This window comes from Pan paniscus, chromosome 16 (genome assembly GCF_029289425.2).
Source record: "Pan paniscus chromosome 16, NHGRI_mPanPan1-v2.0_pri, whole genome shotgun sequence".
Taxonomy (NCBI): Eukaryota; Metazoa; Chordata; class Mammalia; order Primates; family Hominidae; genus Pan; species Pan paniscus.
In genome coordinates, this window is record NC_073265.2 from 48,901,025 (window position 1) to 48,923,088 (window position 22,064).

General features: G+C 40.3%; 1 protein-coding gene across 2 annotated transcripts; it reads right to left on the minus strand.

The window, feature by feature from the left end:
* Positions 1 to 1,324: 1,324 nt before the first annotated feature.
* Positions 1,325 to 21,024, minus strand: GTF2A2 (general transcription factor IIA subunit 2). Of its 2 annotated transcripts, XR_010109928.1 has the most exons (6): positions 20,841 to 21,024; positions 15,647 to 15,767; positions 14,119 to 14,223; positions 5,595 to 5,721; positions 2,164 to 2,479; positions 1,325 to 2,103 (listed from the first exon to the last, which is right to left on the minus strand). XR_010109928.1 is itself a non-coding variant. In XM_003827914.7 (5 exons), exons 2-5 carry the CDS (start codon positions 15,716 to 15,718, stop codon positions 2,454 to 2,456), a joined length of 330 nt encoding a protein of 109 aa, XP_003827962.1. In that variant the 5' UTR covers positions 15,719 to 15,767; positions 20,841 to 21,024; the 3' UTR covers positions 1,325 to 2,453. The 2 variants fall into 2 exon arrangements, 1 of the variants encoding a protein (XP_003827962.1); XM_003827914.7 differs by having other exon boundaries at positions 1,325 to 2,479.
* Positions 21,025 to 22,064: the final 1,040 nt, after the last annotated feature.

The following is a 22,064-nucleotide window of genomic DNA, read 5'->3' on the forward strand; positions in this document are numbered from 1 at the left end:
GAGGTATGTATGGTGGCTAAGCTAAATATGAAAACTGGTTTTAATGGATGAAATGTAAAAACTCTAGGTGTATTCCATACCGGTTACCTAAATGAGTACTCTAGCATCTATTATAACTGACTCAACTTCAGTCAGCCTGAAATACCTGTCCCATCACAGAAATGGTCTCCCACTAAATAATGCTGAGCAAAGCTCTAGGTACAGAGCACTTCACAGTACAGAGCTATGTTTGAAGTTTGGGCTGGGCGCGGTGGCTCATGCCTGTAATCCCAGCACTTTGGGAGGCCGAGGAGGGTGGATTACCTGAGCTCAGGAGTTCTAGACCAGCCTGGGCAACACGGTGAAAACCCGTCTCTACTAAAATACAATAAACCAGTCAGTCATGGTGGCATGTGCCTGTAATCCCAGCTACTCGGGAGGCTGAGACAGGAGCATCTCTTGAACCCGGGAGGCGGAGGTTGCAGTGAGCCAAGATCGTGCCACTGCACTCCAGCCTGGGTGACAGAACAAGACTCCATCTCAAAAAGGGAAAAGTCCGGGTTGAAGTGCATATTCTACTCCAATTGCAGTTTTCTAGTCTGTGTGCCTGGCATACTTGAGTTTAGTAAGCATTTGTGAAAATACTATTCAAATGTTAGCTGTAATACAAAATAAACATACCTGAATGATTATCCTGCCCTCTTTTGGGAGGAAACATGTATTACTGCCTCTGTTCTCAAAAAGGTTTATATTCTGTCCTTGATTGTTTTTTCATGTATTTATTTTTTTGAGACAGGGTCTCACTCTTTCACCCAGGCTGGAGGGCAGTGGTGTGATCTTGGCTCACTGCAACCTTTGTCTCCCTGGCTCAAATGCTGATGTTCCCATCTCAGCCTCCCAAGTAGCTGGGGGATCACAGGCAGGCACCATCACACCTGGATTTTTTTTTTTGTAGGTTTTAGTAGAGAGGGATCTCATCATATTGACCAGACTGGTCTTGAACTCCTGAGCTCAAGCAATACACCTGCCTCGGCCCCCCAATGTGCTGGGATTACAGGCATGAGCTACCATGCCCAGCCTTTTCATGTATTTAAACCACTCATTTGTAAGAGGTCAGAAAACAAGAAATATGGATTACACTCAGATACAACTGGGTTTAAGTTTTGGAGGATGGGTAGGATTTTGATGCTGACAGGAAAGGCATGAAAACTGGAGGAAATAGCAGAACCAAACATTAAAAAATCATGTCTTTTTTGTTTCTTTCTCAAGCTTAACTGGAGCAGACTATGTAATAGGTAGTAGTGGAGGTTAGGAAGGGAACATGGAAATACATGCATAGAATGAATTGGAGGATGAAACAATTTTATTTTCTTTGTAGAGACAGTCTATATTGGCCAGGCTGGTCTCCAACTCCTGGACTCAAGTAATCCTCCAGCCTCAGCCTCCTAAAGTACTGGGATTACTTACAGGTGTGAGCCACCAGTACCTAGCCAAAGTTAGTTTTAATGTGAGAGTCAAGGACTACAGTGGCATGCTGAGGTAACAACTGCAGGAGCATCGAGGTAACAGCAAAAATCTTTTACTCCAATTGGGTCAATCCAGTTAACCATGTAAGAAACTCCTCACCTAGGGTCAGTATGTTACTTCTGTATTTCTGCAAACACAATCCACTGACATAAAGTCTAATAATTAGACTTTATTGTAAGTCTAATGTATCATGTACATGATAAAATGTATGAAATTTGGATCAATATGGCAAGCTGAAGACACCTGTCTTGTGGGGGGAACTATTTTGTTTAGGTTTTTTTCCCCCTTCTTCATGTTACCTGGTCTAAGAAGGAAAGTTTTTTGGTTTTGTTTTTGCTATGATTGTCTAACTTTTCCTAATCAAGTTGTACTTGGGTTTTTTATACCAATGATTAACTTTGGTTTTGTATTTTAAAAAGCAAGGGATTTTCTTAAAAAATTCCATCCAGAGTTTGGTTTTGCCCCTGCTGATGCTTTCATCAGGTAAAGTTACAACTGACAAAACATGACTTTATTGAAATAAGCATTCTGAAAGAGCATCGTGTTCCTTGCAAAGGAAATGGGAAAATGCATTATCTAATATCTTCATATTGCTACCTTAGTGTTCCTTGCAAAGGAAATGGGAAAATGCATTATCTAATATCTTCATATTGCTACCTTAATAGCTTCACCAGTTATTACTGAAAGTTTTAAAATGAGTTTATTAAAGAAGGTTCTTAGGAAGGCAACAACTTTTGTCCTTAAAAAAAAGTTATGGTTTTTCATGCTGTATAATAAAGGTGATGTAAGAGGCTACAGAGTTATAAGTTTCTTTCTACTGGAATTCTCTGGTATAGCACAGTGTAGTCATTTCTGCAATTCTAGAATAAATAAAAAGTCTCTTCTATGCTTCTCTTCAAAAGCAATGAATAACAGAAGATGGCGTAAAAAAGTCATATTTTTTCTATTCATTCTGTAGTATTGGAGCCAGTATCTAGGAAACAAAAGAGAAAGTAAAGTAAATTCAAGGAGCAATTTAATTTTACAATTAACTAACTATTTTAAGACTATCAAAAATGAGAACACAGGACTAATAGTGGTGGTGGCTTGCGGGGTGGGGAAGAACAGAAGGCAAGGTTAAAGAGGAAAGGTGACACTGTAAATATGTTGAACTTCGGTAAGTTTCCTTTTAAGCAGAGATACAAAGATGCTTAGCTCCTCATATTCATACTCCTCATATTCATACTAGAGTAAAACCAAGTTGAACTACATTTGGTTCATATAATTGTTACATAACCCTTTTTTTCCCCAGGTCCTTTACTGTCCCAAACTTTTTTTTTTTTTTGAGATGGAGTCTAGCTGTTGCCCACGCTGGAGTGCAGTGGCGTGATCTTGGCTCACTGTAGGCTCTGTCCCCCCGGGGTTCACGCCATTCTCTGGAGTGCAGTGGCGTGATCTTGGCTCACTGTAGGCTCTGCCCCCCCGGGGTTCATGCCATTCTCCTGTCTCAGCCTCCCGAGTAGCTGGGACTACAGGCACCCGCCACCTCGCCCAGCTAATTTTTTGTATTTTTTTTTTGTACTTTAGAGACGGGGTTTCACCATGTTAGCCAGGATGGTCTCGATCTCCTGACCTCGTGATCTGCCCGCCTCGGCATCCCAAAGTGCTGGCATTACAGGTGTGAGCCACCGTGCCTGGCAATTTTTTTTTTTTTAAAGACAGAGTCACACTGTGTTGCCCAGGCTGGAGTGCAGTAGCGCAATCTCAGCTTACTGCAATCTCCACCTCTCGGGTTCAAGCAATTGTCCTGCCTCAGCCTCCGCAGCAGCTGGGATTACAGGTGGGTACCACCATGCCTGGCTAATTTTTGTATTTTTAGTAGAGATGGAGTTTCACCATGTTGGCCAGGCTGCTCTTGAACTCCTGGCCTCAAGTGATCTGCCCAACTTGGCCTCCCAAAGTGCTGGGATTACAGGCGTGAGCCACTGCACCTGGCCTACTGTCCCAAACTTCTAACACTGCATTCTTTTCTGCAGATATAAAGTAAATGGAATACAATTTAAGCTTTCCTTGAGTCAACAATCTTCTCACTAAAGATCAATTACTACACTGTGCTGAAGTGTGAGGGAAAAATCCTCAAAAACTACTGCAATAAACAAGGCCAATCTGCTACTTCTCATCCACTGAAGTTTGGAAAACAATCTTGTATAGTAAAGAGCAACACACTCTAAGGACTACCAGACAGGAGCTCCTATCAGTAAAATACATATCTTTACATGGATTCTTTGATATTATACACCAGTATTTATTCTGGATATTATACACCAGTATTTATTCTGTTCAGAGGCTTTATTTACTGATTTTCTGGTTCTCAGCTATGGTTCAAATGACTGAAACTGACACTCTACTAGTCTACATCTGTTCTGTCCAATATGGTAACCACTGGCTAGCCATATGTGGCTAAATTCAAATTAATAAAATTAAAACATTAAGTCAAGTTCCTCAGCTGCCCATACCCACATTTCAAGTACAACAGCCATGAGTGGCTATTGGAAAATGCAACAGAACATGTCCATGCTAAAAAATTCTAAGCAGTACTGGTGTATGTCATTAATTCATTTTGATAGAGATCTAGGTATTATAAATTAATCCCTAAATTCTACAGACTAATAAAAATATAACACGGGTTACGAGGATGCTGTTAGCTTAAATATGAAAAAAATTGTACACAATTTCAAATATAGAAATGTTATCTTGTGATTCAGGAAACAGCACCACCTTCACAGGAATTTAAAAAAGACCCAAATATTGTTCCTTGCTGTAATGACAAAGATGTATCTAATGACTATAATAAAAAGTTAACTATGCCCAAAGTTCTTAGAATGATTATTCCTAGGTAACCTTCTGAACTATAACAAGTCACCAACAGTAATGCTGCTAGGTTCAGAGACTTTCTGATATCTGGAAGAGACTATTTCTTTAAAAAGGGCTTAAGGTGTAATTTTATATAGCCACTAAAAATCAGGCTTAAGTGCAGGGGCTCATGCCTGTAATCCCAGCACTCTGGGAGGAGGTGGGAAGGTCACCTGAGCCCAGGAGTTTGAGACCAGCCTGGGCAATACAGCAAGACTCTTTTTTTTTTTTTTTTAAGGCTTAAGAGTAGTAAACTCAAAAATACATTTACTAATGTCTACATATACATACCTTTTTGCAAAAAAAAAATACGTTATATAATATTCAATAGGGCAGTTATAACACCATCAGGTAGTGTTATAGAGAACATTTTTCTTCCATGTGCTTTTTTGTATTCTCTACATTTCTTCAGTGATTGATTAGCTATTTCTTTGGAAATGCAAAATATATAAAACAAATCCGACTCAAACAGGGAAATGGAGGGTGTTACTTTCTACGTATCTTTCTCTTGCTTTTCAGAACTCCCTGTCAAAGAGCAGCAGTCTTTTCTATTTACTTTCTGGAATAGCTGCTCTTAACACAAATGATTCAGATTATGAAGTATATTTAAAATAATATAATTAGCAAAAAGGAAATAAACTAATCATGAAACAGAAATTAGGTGTATAGTTTTTGAAACATTTAAGGACCTGAAGAAGTTCCTAGGTCTGGTGTGAAAAGTTCACTTGCACATGTCATATTTAACAGATTAGATGAATATTTACCATCATGACTCCAAAGTTCTTATGGCTAATTAAAATCCTGTTTAAAATAACTCTTTAAATATATGGGTCTCCAGCAACATAGAAACCATAGGATTGTCAAAATTATTCCTTAAAGTAAAAGGTGTCTGAAAAGCCTGATAAACACTTAAAATTTGTAATGGAAATAGGGAACAAATGCTTATTAATTTGCTTATTTTACCCACACAAATCCAACCTGTGTAAGCAGTCTATATGTTATTAAGTCACAAAGTCAGTAAGAGCACTGTTTGAGATATGTAATCAGAATTTAGCGGAAATAAAAGCCTGGGCTTATCTGGGAGTTGATCATAGGGCCATTTTACCCGTTAGGCTTTTCTTATGGATGCAGATCTTCTAAAGGCTCATAAAAACAAGGTTTCAAGTAGCTTTCACAGAAATAAGGCAAGCACTTACTTTTACCATCACAGGCTACAATTTTCACTTTATCCACTTTAATAAGTTCTGTCACCTCTCTGAATTCAACATCATTCAGTACAAAAGTCCACACATTATCGCAGAATCTGTACGTATTTAGAGAGCCCTTTAAAACAAAACATTTAGAAATACCGTGAAACGTTTTTTCCCCTCACATTTTTCTCCAAAGCAATTTAAGAGATCTTAGCTACCAAGAACATAATAAGTTTAATGCTTAGCTTAAGATTTTCCTTAACTTTAATCCTAGCTACTTAAAAAAACAACAACCAGACAAATTTGCTAAGGGAAGATTTCAAAAATATTTTAGTTGGCAGACTGTATTTTTAGTCTGCATTGCAAATTACTTACCTGAAATATGAAGAAAAAATAAAAACTTGCGTTTGTATTTCTATTGCCCTCATGTGGCTAAGTTATGAAAGTTCATTCAAATTATGGAAATATTTGTTAAAAGTTACATATTTTATTGTGTATGTTAATTCTCCAAATGTACAAAAGCAGGGATTTCTTAGAAACACTAAATTTTAATCCTGTGACTTGGCTCAGATGCATTACTGCATCGGTCACTAAGACTACAACATTCATTGTCTTGTGCAACTTATAATTTTTTATACGTTTTCATTTTATTTTTTTGAGATGGAGTCTTGCTCTGTTGCCATGCTGGAGTGCAGTGGTGCGTTCTTGGCTCACTGCAACCTCCACCTCCCAGGTTCAAGAGATTCTCCTACCTCAGCCTCCCAAGTAGCTGGGACTACAGGCGCCTGCCACCACGCCCAGCTAGTTTTTTTATTTTTAGCAGAGATGGTGTTTCACCATGTTGGCCAGGATGGTCTCGAACTCTGACCTCAGGTGATCCACCCACCTCAGCCTCCCAAAGTGCTGGGATTACCAGCGTGAGCCACCACGCCTGGCCTATATAATTTTTTTTTTTTTTTTTTTTTTTGAGACAGAGTCTCACTTTGTTGCCCAGGCTGCAGTGCAGTGGTGAGATCTTGGATCACTGCAACCTCCGCCACCCAAGTTCAAGCTATTCTCCTGCCTCAGCCTCCTGAGTAGCTGGGATTGCAGGTGTATGCCACCACACCTAGCTAACTTTTTTATTTTTAATAGAGACAGGGTTTCACCACGTTAGCCAGGCTGGTCTCAAACTCCTGACCTCAGATGATCTGCCCGCCTTGGCCTCCCAAAGTGCTGGGATTACAGGCATGAATCACTGCACCAGCCTATTTTAATATTTAAAAAGAAATAGAGACAGGGTCTTGTTATGTTGGCCGGGCTAGTCAAACTTTTGGCCTCAAGCAATCCTCCCACCTCAGCCTCCCAAAGTGCTGAGATTACAGGCGTGAGCCACCATGCCCAGGACACATTCTTCTAATTAAGAAAAAAAAATTGTTTAAAGTAGGAATATATATATACTTGAGCATCAAAAGGAAATTTTTACTTTTTTTTTTTTTTTTTTGGAGATGGAGTCTCACTCTGTGGCCCAGGCTGGAGGGCAGGGGTGTAATCTCAGCTCACTGCAACCTCCACTTCCTGGGTTCTAGCTATTCTCCTGTCTCAGCCTCCAGAGTAGCTGGGACTTCAGGGCGTAGGCCACCATGCCTGTCTAATTTTTATATTTTTAGTAGAGATGGGGTTTCACCATGTTGTCCAGGCTGGTCTCAAACTCCTGACCTCAGGTGATCTGCCCACCTTGGCCTCCCAAAGTGTTGGAATTACAGGCGTGAGCCATAGCACCCAGCCTATTTTTATTTTTTTGAGATGGAGTCTCACTCTGTTGCCCAGGCTGGAGTGCAGTGCTGTGATCTTGACTAACTGCAACCTCTGTCTCCCAGGTTCAAGTGATTCTCCTGCCTCAGCCTCCCAAGTAGCTGGGATTACAGGCGTCTGCCACCACGTCAGACTTATTCTGGTATTTTTAGTAGAGGCGGGGTTTTGCCATGTTGGCCAGGCTGGTCTTAAACTTCTGACCTCAGGTGATCTGCCCACCTCGGCCTCCCAAAGTGCTGGGATTACATGTGTGAGCCACCGTGCCCGGCCGGAAATTTTTAAAAAGAATGTGATGAAAGTCGTGCATAGACACCAACAGAATACAATTAAAACCTGAGATACACACATGAACACATATAGTCACATAGGAAATTTAGTAGGCAACACTTAAATGCCTAAAATCTTCAACTCAGAAACAAACCACCAAGCATGAAAATGCTCCTTGCAATATTATTGTAATAGCAAAAATGGGATTCATTCTAAATAGTCTATCAAGTGAGAATGATTAAGGAAACTGATAGCTATGAATGAATGAATATAATAAATGAGTAATTACTGTGTGCTAGACTATGCTGGCCTCTGAGGATACAATGGTAAGCACAGGTCCCTGTCACTGGTGAGCTGAGCTGGGTAAATACGTAGTATAACAGTGCTATGAAAGAGTAAGTTACTGGGTACAATGAGAGTACAGCAAAGGCACTCAAGAGTATGGAGGACACAAGGCAGAGAGCTTCTCTCAAAAAGTGAAGTTTAAGTTGAGTCCTAAAGAATAAGTAAGAGTCAATGGAGAGGAGGGATAATGGAAAGGAAGACAAACACTTGGAATGGGGTGGTCGATTCCAGAAAACAGAACGTGTCAGGAGGTCCTAAGATAAAGGAGAACCTTGGAAAACCTTTGCCCCATCCTAACGGTACTGGGAAGTCAGTGAAGGATTTTAAGCATAAGAGTCTGATCAGATTTGCATTTTTGGTGATGACATAATGGGTTAGACAGGAGTATGACTAAAGGAAGTAAGACCAACTATGAAGCTGATGTCTGTTAGCTGGGTGAATCAGAGAGGTGAAAGTGGCTTTACTACAGTAATAGTAAAGGGATCAATAGAAATGGAGAGACTTTTAAAGTAGGACCGGTAGGAATGGACAACTATAAATATGGTGGGGTTGGGGGACAGAGAAATCCATGGTAACTCCCAAGTTTCTGACTTGAATGTCAATGCATTCACAGAAAAAGCTGGTTTGGGAGTAAAGTTAAACTTGGAACTTGTTGAATTTCAGGCATATCTAAGTCATGATGTCCAATAAGTAATTGGAGTATAGGAGAAAGCATGTGATCATGATATTCAGTTTAACCAAAGCCAGAGGGTTGGATGAGACCAAGGACAGCGGATGCACGCTATAACCCTAAGAAATACCAAAAATTAAATGATAAGCAGAGACAGAACTACAGAGGAGTCTGAGAGCAACAGGCCAGGGAATAGGAGAAAAGCTCACACAGTATGGTTTCAAGGGAAATAGGGGTTCAAAAAAACAATCATCAATAGCACTACAAATGATGCATTAGATTTAGCAAAAATAACTCGGCAACAGCAATTTCAGTGGAGTGATAAATACACTGAAAATCACCCATGATGTTAAGGGAAAAAGACACAAAATTGTAAGCCTATAAAATATATTTAAAAATTAGATCTCCTCGTTTGCTACAGTCTGAACCTCTGGAAAGCTAAACAGCTAGATGCCAAACTCAACGTTCATTTCCAGCATCCTGAAGTTGTGTGTAATCCACGATCTTAAGAGTGTGTATATTACTGGCCGGGTGTGGTGGCTCACACCTGTAATCCCAGCACTTCGGGATGCTGAGGTGGGAGGGTCACTGAGGTGAGGAGTTCAAGACCAGCCTGGCCAACATAGTGAAACCCTGTCTCTACGTAAATATAAAAATTAGACGGGCATGATGGCGGGTGCCTGTAATCCCAGCTACTCGGGAGGCTGAGGCTGGAGAATCGCTTGAACCCGGGAGGCGGGGGTCACAGTGAGGCGAGATCACACCATTGCACTCCAGCTTGAGTGACAGAGTGAGGCTCCGCTTTAAAAAAAAAAAAAAAGTGTGTATATTACTTTTTTTGTTTTGAGACGGAGTCTTGCTGTGTTGCCCAGGCTGGAGCGCAGTGGTGTGATCTTGGCTCACTGCAACCTCCACCGCCTGGGTTCAAGTGATTCTCCTGCCTTGGCTTCCCAAATAGCTGGGACTACAGGAATGCGCCACCACACCCAGCTAATTTTTGTATTTTTAGTAGACACGGGGTTTTACCATATTGGTCAGGCTGGTCTTGAACTCCTGACCTCAAGTGGTCTGCCTGCCTTGGCCTCCCAAAGTGCTGGGATTACAGGCATGAACCACTGTGCCTTGCCTTACTTTCTCTTTTAAAAAACGTGTAGTCTTTTATCCCTCGCCACCCTCCCACCCTTTCCCCAAAGTTCCCAAAGTCATATCATTCTTATGCCTTTGTGTCCTCATAGCTTAGCTTGCAGTAAATTACTTTCATTGGATAATGTTATGTAAATAATTTAAACAAAGCAAGTCCTTGGGATTTATGAGCCAGTATGTGAGTATTCACTTTCAAATATAAAGCATTTTAGATGTAGATTGGAGTGAAAAATCTTACATATCATATGCTGAAATTCCATTAGTTGCAGTATAAATGTATATGCTTCATTTATTTTACCACAAAAATAAAATGCTACAAAACTTGACTGAAAGATATTAAAGTATATTAAATGCCTTCCAACTGTAGATGAAAATTGACAATTAACATCATCAAAGTGCACATTAGCTACGTAACTTCTGAGCCAACAAATGTTTTTAAAAAGTTAAACGTAAGAAATAATATAATCTTTTTAGAATAATTTGAATTAGAATCTCTAACATGAAATAAGCTTTTCTGTATATAATTTTTAGTTATTTAAATATCTTGCTTTTTCACTGATCTGAAAGTCAGACTCCATTTAGTATCTCTAGTATAAAAACGATGTTTATATATATGTATATACTATATATACATATACTCTATAATTATATAATTACAAACATAATATATACATGTCTTTCGGTTTATATGTGTATATAATTATAAATATTACATAATTTATATGCGTTTATACATATTTACATACATATAGTTTTTTTGAGGCAGGGTCTAGCTGTGTCACCCAGGCTGAAATGCAATGGCATGATCATGGCTCACTGCAGCCACAACCTCCTGGGCTCAAGCTGCCCTCTCACCTCAGCCTCCCCAGCAGCTGGGACTATGGGCACACACCATCACACCCAGCTACTTTGTTTGTTTTGTTTGTTTGTAGGGACAGGGTTTCACTATATTTTGCAGACTGCTCTTGAACTCCTGCCCTCAAGTGATCCTCCCACCTTGGCCTCCCAAGGTGCTGGGATTACAGGCTTGAGCTGCAGTGCCAGATAATTATACTTTTCAAAGTGTAATTTTAGATTTATTCTTTAAATTCAAAAAGTTTCTTCTATAAGATATTTGGCTTTGGTCAAATATTACTTTTAACACTTAATCATTTGGCCAAATTGTATCTTCAATGCACTTTTAATAAATACATTTTTGGTTTTACATGTATCCACAATGGGGCAACATGTTTTTGTATTTTTTTTAAGATGCAGTCTCACTCTGTCGCCCCGGCTAGAGTGCAGTGGCGCAATCTTGGCTCACTGCAACCTCCGCCTCCTGGATTCAAGCGATTCTCCCGCCTCAGCCTTCCAAGTAGCTGGGACTACAGGCATGCACCACCATGCCCAGCTCATTTTAGTAAAGATGAGGTTTCACTGTGTTGGCCAGTCTGGTCTCAAATTCCTGACCTCAAGTGATCTGCCCACCTTGACCTCCCAAAGTGCTGGGGTTACAGGCATGAGCCACCGTACCCAGCCTAAAAGAACATCTTAAAAGTTATATAATAAATGTTTGTTACAGAAACATCAAAAAACAGGGAAAAGGAAACTTTCAGTTTTGTTAGAAGGGCTATTTTTCTTGATCACTAAATCTTATTTTTTGGGGGTGTGGCATTAAATCTTTTAACGCTTGTTTAATTACTGTTTGGGGCTCAACACTATAAAGTAACCATTACTTTTATCTATGGGCATATGTTCTCCCAAAAACATACAATGGCTCTTTAAAAGCCTAGTTATGGCCAGGTGCGGTAGCTCACGCCTGTAATTCCAGCACTTTGGGAGGCCGACGCGGGCGGATCATGAGGTCAGGAGTTCGAGACCAGCCTGGCCAACATAGTGAAATCCCATCTCTTACGAAAAATACAAAAATTAGCTGGGCGTTGTGGCGTGTGCCTGTAATCCCAGCTATTCAGGAGGCTGAGACAGAAGAATCGCTTGAACCCAGGAGGCAGAGGTTGCAGTGAGCCGAGATTGCGCCACTGCATTCCAGCCTGGGTAACAGACTTCGTCTCAAAAAAAAAAAAAAAGAATAAATAAATAAATAAAAGCCTAGCCTAGTTACACATACTACTTCAATCTGAATTTTCTCCCTAAAAATTAATTAAGTTCAAGCTCCATGGTACATATGAGTTTTTTACTAATAAATTAAAACATATAAATGATTAAAACCTTAGCTCTCATACTTAAGAGGATTTTCTCCTAAACACTCTACTAAATAATTTCACTTATATTGAACCCATAAAAGGATTTAAAACAAAAAACAGGCCGGGCGCAGTGGCTCAAGCCTGTAATCCCAGCACTTTGGGAGGTCGAGGTGGGCAGATCACGAGGTCAGGAGATAGAGATCATCCTGGCAAATACGGTGAAACCCCCTCTCTACTAAAAATACAAAAAATTAGCCAGGCGTGGTGGCGGGCACCTGTAGTCCCAGCTACTCGGGAGGCTGAGGCAGGAGAATGGCGTGAACCCAGGAGGCGGAGCTTGCAGTGAGCCAAGATCTCGCCACTGCACTCCAGCATGGGCGACAGAGCAAGACTCTGTCTCAAAAAACAAAAACAAACAAAAAAAACTAAAAAACAATTTAACATGCTATATAGGATTATTCTATTCTTGTAAAGGATGCTTACTCGTTGCTAGGTCAGCAAATTATACATAAAAAATATATACCTAAATTTGATCTAGCAAAATGGCTCTGAAAATTAGGTATTTCTAACGTATTATCTTTTGTCTTGGCCATATGCTACACTAAGGTAAACAGAATGTTATTTGCAAACATTCCGGATTTAAAATTGATCAAGTTGGCTGTAACCCAGGAGTAGGGTGATAAAAAGCGTGAGTTAGAATAGTAGCAGCAGGAAAATAAAAAGCAAGAATGGAAAAGTTCTGATCAAGGCTGAGAGCAATTATTTATAGCTTTTCGAAAATAGACAAACTTACAAAACACTATGCAAGATAAATGTAAATGTCAAATTACTTTAACTCTAGCTAAAGAAATCCAAACTAGAAACCTACAATAATGCACCTAGAAGATGACTAGTTAGGCCTTGTGAACTATATTGCCTCTGATAAGTAGTCCACCAAATTTCTTATTAGAGCAAAATTTATGTATTAACATGGATCATCTGGGCAGACTTCTGCATATGGGTATATAAAAAAGCACAAACTAATTTTGGCAGAATCATTACTGTTAAAAATTCATGGATCCACTGGTCAAATTATACAGTCTTGAAGGCATATTTTACTCCAGATAATTTTTTGGCACATGAAACTGATATATGAGACTTATTTATATTAATATAAAATACATGGAGATTTTATCCTTCACTAAAATTTAAGTCAAATGGGGCTTTGTCTATCTTGTTCATCTCTGAGTATCTAGAACATGCCTGGTATGTTATCTTTTCATCTCTGTGTACCTAGAGCATGCCTGGTATGTTAACAGACACTCATATTGTTTATTGAATGTTTAAGTACCAAATGAAGTAGGCAGATGTTAACTAATGATCAAATTTTGGTTGTAACCATATTTTAACCTTCTTTTGACTATATTTCTACAGGTTATGCCTTATAATACAATATAAACATAAAGTTAGATAAATAATAAGCAAACATCATCATATATTATATGACTCCATCAATACCATAATGTGGTAAAATTATTTCTGTTGCACCATGACTCTTTCAATGGGCACTTAATCTGAAGTTATCAGGAAATTGAGACAGATAATTTTATTCAGCTTTGGATGACCACTGTTCAAAGTATAAGTGACTGAAGTGAGACCAAGCTACCAGAATAGACTGTTATCTACCATTAGAGATCAGGTTTTTATCAGCCAAGTTACCTAAGAGTCGGAGGGAGGCAACATGAAGTTTCTAGAAATAACTCTACTTCCCGGGAACGGGGAAAGGCCAGACTTTGAAAACCATAACAGAACCTTGGGGATTACTCTGCCACTTACCTTTAATCCTGCAGATAATATTTCAGTGTTTGGAAACTCAGTAACTCTTCAGGGAAGGTAGCCAAACATACAAAGGCTGATTTGTGAAACAATGAAATAAAAATCTAAAAACATCTCTGTATCTCACATTAAGTGGATCAACTTAGTTTATAGTTGATTGAAAAGTATAATTTAGTTACTATAAAACAAGTTCCAAAAATTGACTAAGCCACCTCTTCCTCTTATGATTAATAAATATGTAGGGGTCCTAAAAAAAAAACAGTGTTTTAACAACCATTGGTACAGGCTTCTAGATTCAGGAAAATATCCTTACCCTGAAATTGACTCTGTTCCTGACCCTCTGAGCCAATGCTGCATTTATAGCCTTATCAAACTGAAGTAGAACTTGAAGGGCAAGTTGGGGGGTGATCTGTTGAGACTGAGAAAAGGTAAAGGTCATAAATCCCGTTAGGGAAGAACATTAAAGACAAAGTAAATAAAAATATACAAATTATCATCTAAAATTTAACTGAGGTTAACCAAAGCCTCTAAACTAGAATTCCTTTATCTCCTTTGCCATAACTGATGATGAAGCACCAAGCTTGAAGACATCTTTTGTACTATCTTGACACAATCTTGAAGAGAAAACATGCAGTGATGTTACAAAGCCAGAACAAAACTTTGTCAATTTTCCCTTACAGTGGCTGGAAAGGAGAAGACAGACAAAGAGGTGTTTCTTTTAAATACACAGGGCCTATATTAACAAACAAAAAACCTATTAAATTTCATTGAATCTCATAAAATATACCAACAAATGGAAATACTTAATATGTTTTTTTTTCCTTTTTTGTGAGACGGAGTTTCGCTCTCGTTCCCCAGGCTGGAGTGCAATGGCGCAATCTTAGCTCACCACAACCTCTGCCTCCCGCATTCAAGCGATTCTCCTGCCTCAGCCTCCCAAGTAGCTGGGATTACAGATGTGTGCCACCACACCCAGCTAATTTTATATTTTTAGTAGAGACAGGGTTTCTCCATGTTGGTCAGGCTGGTCTCTAACTCTTGACCTTGGGTGATCCGCCTGCCTCGGCCTCCCAAAGTGCTGGGATTACAGTCATGAACCATGGTGCCCAGCTGGAAATACTTAATATATTTTTATTTAGGAGAATTATACAGAAGGGTTAATTCTCTTAAAATTGAAATATAAATTCAGACTTGTAAATCTCAGAAGACTTAAATTGGACAAAACTATCTTAAAGCTAAAAAGTATATGACTTTCTTCCCTAAATTTGAGAAGGGGGAAACCAATAATCTCAATTTTTATGTTGAACAAAAATTTTTGAAGATTTAACTTTATTTATTTAGAGGCAGGATCTTGCTCTGTCACCAAGGCTGGAGTACAGTGGTACCATCATAGTGCACTTAAGCCTCAAACTCCTGGGTTCAAGCCATCCTCTCACCTCAGCCTCCTGAGTAACTGGGACTATAGGCATGCGCCCACACCGAACTAATTTTTTTATTTTTTGTGGAGATGGGTGGTGCTATGTTGCCTAAGCTGGTCTCAAACTTCTGGCCTCAAGCGATCCTTCCACCTTGTCCTCCTAAAGTGCTGAGATTAGAGGCATGAAACACTGCACGTACCCAGATTTAGCTATATTTAATGATATCATTCAATCATGTTTTGTGTCCTGTTGTCAGGACAGTGTAATAAACAAGAATTTGAGGTAATTTAATCAGTGTTACTGACTTGCTGGGTCAAATAGTCCAAGATATTTTACCTTATATCTCTTTGCCTAAGTGATATGACAAGAATTACTGTAAACCCATCAAGATAAAAATGTTTGATTTTTAATTCAGTCTCCCACCTGTATGAGCTCATCTAGGCTCTCCTGAAGACTGTTTCCCAAAGTGGTATTTCTGTATAACTGATATGCCATGGCTTAGGAGGAAGAATTTGTTTTTCTTATTCAAGCTTGCATTGATGTCCTAAAAATTTAATATAAAATTGTTAAAAAAGATCATACTGTAACATCATAAATTATGTATATAGTATCATCTACCTCAAATATTCTAATATAGAACTAGGAGAACGCTTAGTGGTTGCAAATTACTAGATAATCATTTTAGAATTACAAGGAATTGCTACAAATGATTTTCCAGTTTTTTTCCCCATGATTTTGACATGGGCATTTATACTCCTTTATGCAGTATAGCTGTTATATTTATTAAAATGTCTTTACCATTTCCTTCAAATGTCTGCCTTCTGACTTAATCTAGAATTTTCCATGTACTGTCCTTTCTACCTGCTGTCAAGTCACTGGTAAAATCTTCAGCTCATGTTTGCATGTCTGCCCCTTTATTTTCCTGTTCTAAATTCAGTATTTACAGAGTGCCTACCAAGAGAATGGCACTGTGACAGGTTCCAGAGAGAAGATGATGATTAAAGGCATGCTCCCAATCCTAAAAATTTATACTCTAGAGAATGTAACAAACATACAAAAAGATAAGAACTGGGATAAAGATACAAAGCATACCATGGAGGCTGCCTGTACAAGTGAGCTGGCTCAGAAAAGCTTCCAGGTTCTTTAAGCTAGACTTTAGTCAAGCAGAGGAGGGAAGTCATTCCAGAGGCTGACAGAATAGAATAAGTAAAGCCATGGAAGGATGAAATGTTTGTGGGGAAAAACATAAACTGTTCTACATTATCAGGGCATAAGTACGAATAGGGAGTGGCAGGAGATGAAGCTGAAAGAGACAGCATAGATGGAGTTGTTTGGCAGGATAGGTGCAAGCAGTGGGGAGTCACTGAAGAATTTTAGGCAGGAAAGGTCAGACAGCTGGGCTTCAGTGCGTGATTTAGAAACAGATGAGGGATGGGGGCTCGAAAAGGGTGGCAGCAGTACACAGTCAATAAATATTTACTGAGCTTCCACTACACGTCAGGTGTAAGATCTTGACCTCACGGCCCTTTCAGTCTGGAGATGGATGGGGGAAAATACATTTGAGGAGCAATCATCAGATAAAACTCAGCAAAAATAATGGCCAGCCATCAGTCCTTACATTTCACACCTTGCTAGCACTGGATACAACAGATCATTTCTGCCTTCTTGAAACATTTCTTTGGCTTTGAGACAGCACTCAGTTCTCATGTCACTGGATACCATTGTATTTTTTATTTTCTTTTGCTGGTTCCTCCTCAGCTCCCTGACTTGTAACTGTTGAACTGCCCTAAGTTTTCTTGGGTCTTCTATTTTCCACATACTTTACTCTCTTAGTTACCTCATCCAGACTTACGGCTTTAAATACCATCTACTATCTGGTGATGACTCTCAAATTTCTATCTCCAGCCCTCAATTCTCCCTTTGTACCCATATACAAAACTGCCTGCTTGACACTGGATAAAAATATCAAGTAGGTAGCTCAAATTCAATTTGTCAAAAACCATGTTTCTGATGCTACTCTTGCAAATATGCTCTGTCCTCAGTCTTACCCACCTCGGTAAACAGTAAACCTAGCCTTCCTGTAACAGCTCAAAAACCTGAGTCAAGAGTAACTTCTCTTTTTCTTACCTGGCATCCAATCCATCAGCCAACCTTTCAGCTTGTCCTTCTAACTATAGCCAGAATGTGACAGCTTCTACCATCTTCAATGCTATTACCCTAAGTCACCATCATCTGTCACTAAAGTTAATGTGATAACTCATGGTCTCCTTATTTCCAGTCTTGCCTATCCCAACCCCACCCTCATAGTAGCCACACTAAGACTTTAAAACATAAGGCAAATCACATCACTGGTCTATTCAAAACCACCAATGGCAGCATCCCATCTCAGTGAAAACCACAGAGTCTATGGTTTCGAAGGCCTATGTGATTTGGGCTCCCCAGTGCCTACTTCCCTATCTTCGCCCACTCACCCTCTCACTCTGCTCTGGTCATACTGGTCCCCTGCTGTTCTTTGACAGGGGAAGCATGATCCTGCTTGAGGGCCTTTGTGGTCTTCTTTTTGCTGACAGTATTCTTTCCAGATACCTGCATAGTTCACTCTCTCATTTGATTCAGATCTCTGGGTCAAACATTACTCCATCAGAAAGGCCTTCTATAATCAACCTATAAGAAAGAATTACCTCCCTTCTTCCTCACACTGCTTTATTTTCATTCATACCAATAACTGAAGCTAACATATATATGCTTATTCTGTCTCCATCTACTAAAATAGATGACACACTGAAGACAGGGACTTCTGTTCATTTACATATTTACCAACTAGAACAACGTATGTAGTATCTATTAAGTATTTGTTGAGTGAAATACTTGGTAGTATGTTAAAGTGCTAATATATTAGAAATGTATCTGAGTATGACACAAAGTATTCCACTTTACTGAGGAAACTGAAGCAATAACTTCCAGACTCACAGCCACATCCAGCTACCTACCAATAGCTATACAGGTTGAACATTCCTTATCTGAAATGCTTGGGACCTGAAGTCTTTTGGATTTTAGAATATCTGCATCGTATATACTTAGTGATTGAGTACCCCAAATTCAAGCTCTGAAATGCTCCAAAGAGCATTTCCTTTCAGTGTCATGTTGGTGCTCAAAGTTTTGGATTTTGGAGCATTTTGAATTTGGGATGCCCAACCTGTACCCATATACTCTCCCTCCCTGTCACTATAGTTGAACTCTATACCTATTTTTATCTAAATCCAATCCTTCTACCTTTGTATCAGGCATTGTCTTCTAATTCACTCAAGGATATTGTTCTGACAATTCAGTTTTTACTTCTCTCCCTCACCATCAAATTTTCCCTCTCTGCGGATTATTTCCATTAGCAAACACATAGGTGGCTACTTCTCCCACCTTAAAAAGTAAAACAAAACAAAAACCCCTCAACCCAAATCCCCTGCCAGCTACATCCTATTTCTCAGTTCCCCTTTGCAGCAAAATCCCTTAGTTTTGTCTGTATTCACTGTCTCCCAATTCTTTTCCTATTTTCTCTTAAGCTAATTTTTGCCTCTAGCACTCTAAGGAAACAGGTTGGTGAAGGTCATCAATGGCAATGCTAAAGCTAATTCTCTAGCCTCACTCAGAATATTGGACACAGCTGATTACTCCCTCCTCTTTCGTACAGGATCTTAGCTTGGCTTCTGGGACACTGCCCTTTTCGGATTGTCCTAACTCACAAGTTCATCCTTCTTAATACTGTTTGCTGGTTGATCCCGTTTTCGCTAAACTCTTAATATCACAGGACACAGTCCTTAGGCCTCTGCTGCTTTCCGTCTACACCCATTCCTTACTGATAACATTTATTCTCATGGTTTAAGTACCACTGCTGATGATCCCCAAATTCATATAGCATAGAACTTCTCACTCCTGAATCTAGCTGCCTACTCAACATCTCTATTTGTTATCTTTTGCATCGTGGCTTAAAGAACATACTTCTACGAGCTTGGGCAAAACCTTTGATTTCATCCTCCACTCCCTCTATCTCACTCTCCATATCCAATTCCTAGCAAATACTGTAAGGCCTACCTTCAAAATGCATTCAGAATCCAACCACTTCTCACCATCCCTACGGTTATCACCCTGACCTGGGCCACTCTCGTCATCTGGATTACTGCAAAAATCTCCTAAATGATTTCCCTGCTTCTACACTCACCCCTACACTCTAATCACAACTCACAGCCAGGGTGATCTTCTAAAACTTCAGTTACAACATACCTCTCCTCTATTCAAAATCTCCCATGGCTTCTATCAGCCTTTACAATGATCCGGCTACCATGATCTCTTTGACTTTATCTTCTTGTCCCTCCACCCCCAAAACTCTTGCTCATCCCTCTCCAGATACACTGGCTTCCTTGCTATTCCTCAAACATGACAGGCCTAAAAGCATTTGTATTGGCTTTCCTATCTGCCTGAATGCTCTTCCTGATATTTACTTAGCAAATTTTCTTAATTCCTTCAAGTCTTTGCTCAAATAACACCTACTAAATGAGGCTCAAACTGACCACCGTCATCTTTAAAATACCAGTTCCCACCTCCACTCTGGAACTTTCCCGTATTCCTTTATCTTTCTCTTTTTTTTTTTTTGATAGCACCATCACTTTCTAACACCATTATATATTTTATTTTCTGCATCCTCTAATAGAATGTAAGCTCCATGAGGGCAAAGCTTTTTATTTTGTTCACTTAAGTAAAATAGGCGTCTAGAACAGTACCTGGCACACAATGGGAGCCAAAAAAAAAAAAATCTGTTCAGTAAACGAAGGCAAATATCAGTAAGTATAATATGCGTGTGGGAGGGGAGAGGGGGTTAAAAAGGGCAAGAAGTCCCAATAGGTAGATAAAAACTCCACAGAGTAGGAATACAGAATCGTGCATCGTGTCCCATTTGACAAATTTTTGAGTTTATCTAGAAAATAGCCCTGCGTTAAACGTTTGTTAAAAGTGCTGATTTCAATGTTCTTACATTCTTTAAAAATTCCTTGTTAAGTGTTCTAATCTTTTAGATGTGGTATCAGCCACAGAAATTTATTGTTCCCTTCTTGTTTTGCAGTTCAGAAAATTAGAAGTCAAATTCGGAAGTAACTCGTCCTAGCATTTTTTGATTAAACCACCAAGTTTAAAATTCGTTCCTTTTGTCGGAGTTCGCACGAAGAAAGTTGGAAGGCAGACTTCAAACAACAAGCTACAAAGCACAGGAATGAGACATTTAAAAAATGCTCTCCGAAATTCGGCAAAACTCACAGGACGCTAGTGGATGCTTTAAGACATTCACCTGGCTGAAAATACGGTGGTGGGCTGAGGACCTCCCCTAGGTGGGTTCTGTGGGCGCCCCGTGAACGACGAGCCTCCCGCCACGGGACGCGACCATCCCCGCCGCCTCGCCGCCCTTCTCCGGTGCCGGCCGCGGGGCCTTGCCGGCAACGGTCGGTAACGGGCAGATCCCAGGAGCGAAGGGCCCTCAGAGACTACCCGACCAACGCACTCCGACTCCGGGGTGGGGGCGACAGGGAGCGCGGCCCTGCTTCCCTCCCTAACCCTGCCCTCCCTAACCCACTACCTGTGGGGAAGGCGCTTCCCGCCGCGGAGCGCACAGAAGCCGTCACGAGCCCGGCAGGAGGTTCCTACTTCTCCGACCACCACCTCTCCAGCCGCCGCAGAAACCGCAGAACTGGGCTGACGACCCGGAAGTGCTCGCGGAACCTGGAAGTGACACCCCGCCCGAGGGCCGGGAGGCCCCGCCCAGCCCTGCTCTCGCCCGCCACTCAAGCCTTGTCAGGGAAGGGCGTGGAGAGGGAAGGAGGGGCGTCGGGCTGGAGCTTGAAGCCTTAAAGTGGTGGACAGGCGCGCTGCTCGAGTAATTCACCAGGTTTACTAAATCGTTCCTAAGGGAATTATAATTTTTAGAGACTAATCTTCTCCATTGTTAGATGCACAATTTAAGAAATGTAGGGCATTCATATTTCATGCCGGAAGTGTGTTCAGGGTAACACTGTTGAAGACCTTGCAGACGAATTCTGAAAAGATTATAGCAGGGGCCGGGCGCGGTGGTGCACACCTTAATCCCAGCACTTTGGGAGGCTGAGGCGGGTCGATCACCGGAGGTCAGGAGTTCGCGACCAGCATAATATGGTGAAATCCTGTCTCTACTAAATACAAAAAATTAGCCGGGCGTGGTGGCGCATGCCTGTAATTCGAGCTACTTGGGAGGCTGAGACAGGAGAATGGCTTGTACCTGGGAGGCGGAGGTTGCAGTCAGCTGAGATCGCGCCATTGCACTCCAGCCTGGGAAACAAGAGCGAAACTCCGTCTCAAAAAAAAAAAAAAAAAAAAAAAAAAAATTATAGCAGGGTAAGCAGGGTATCTTCTTTACCCCTCGAAACAGGGCTGCAGGCAAAGTTTTTAGTTTGTGACCAGTTCATGAAGAACTTTAATTTGGGAGAAGTTATATTTAAAATTTGCATCTAATATGCAAGATAAATACTTCAATATAAATTTCAAGTTTGCAAAATCACAAATTGTTTTAGGTGTCAGGGTGCATGGTACACTAACTGGCTTAAACCCAGCAGTCATGTGTAGAGCAGTTTATCCTACAAAATAGCTGAATAGTGATTAAAGAGTATGTGCAAAACAACAACAACAAAACCACAAAAAACACTTACCAAGTGGTATCAGCTGGAACCTCTGAGCAGGTCTATGAACTAAACAAGTTCTTCTTATTTAAGCCATGTTTTCGGCCAGGCGCGGTGGCTCATGCCTGTAATCCCAGCACTTTGGGAGGCCG

Coding starts and splice junctions, on each gene's coding strand:
- GTF2A2 (XM_003827914.7), bottom strand. CDS start 15,718: ATGGCATATCAGTTATACAGAAATACCACTTTGGGAAACAGTCTTCAG. Junction 14,224..15,646: donor GCCTAGATGAGCTCATACAG/GTGGGAGACTGA, acceptor ACCTTTTCTCAG/TCTCAACAGATCACCCCCCA. Junction 2,480..5,594: donor TGTAGCCTGTGATGGTAAAA/GTAAGTGCTTGC, acceptor TTTGTTTCCTAG/ATACTGGCTCCAATACTACA.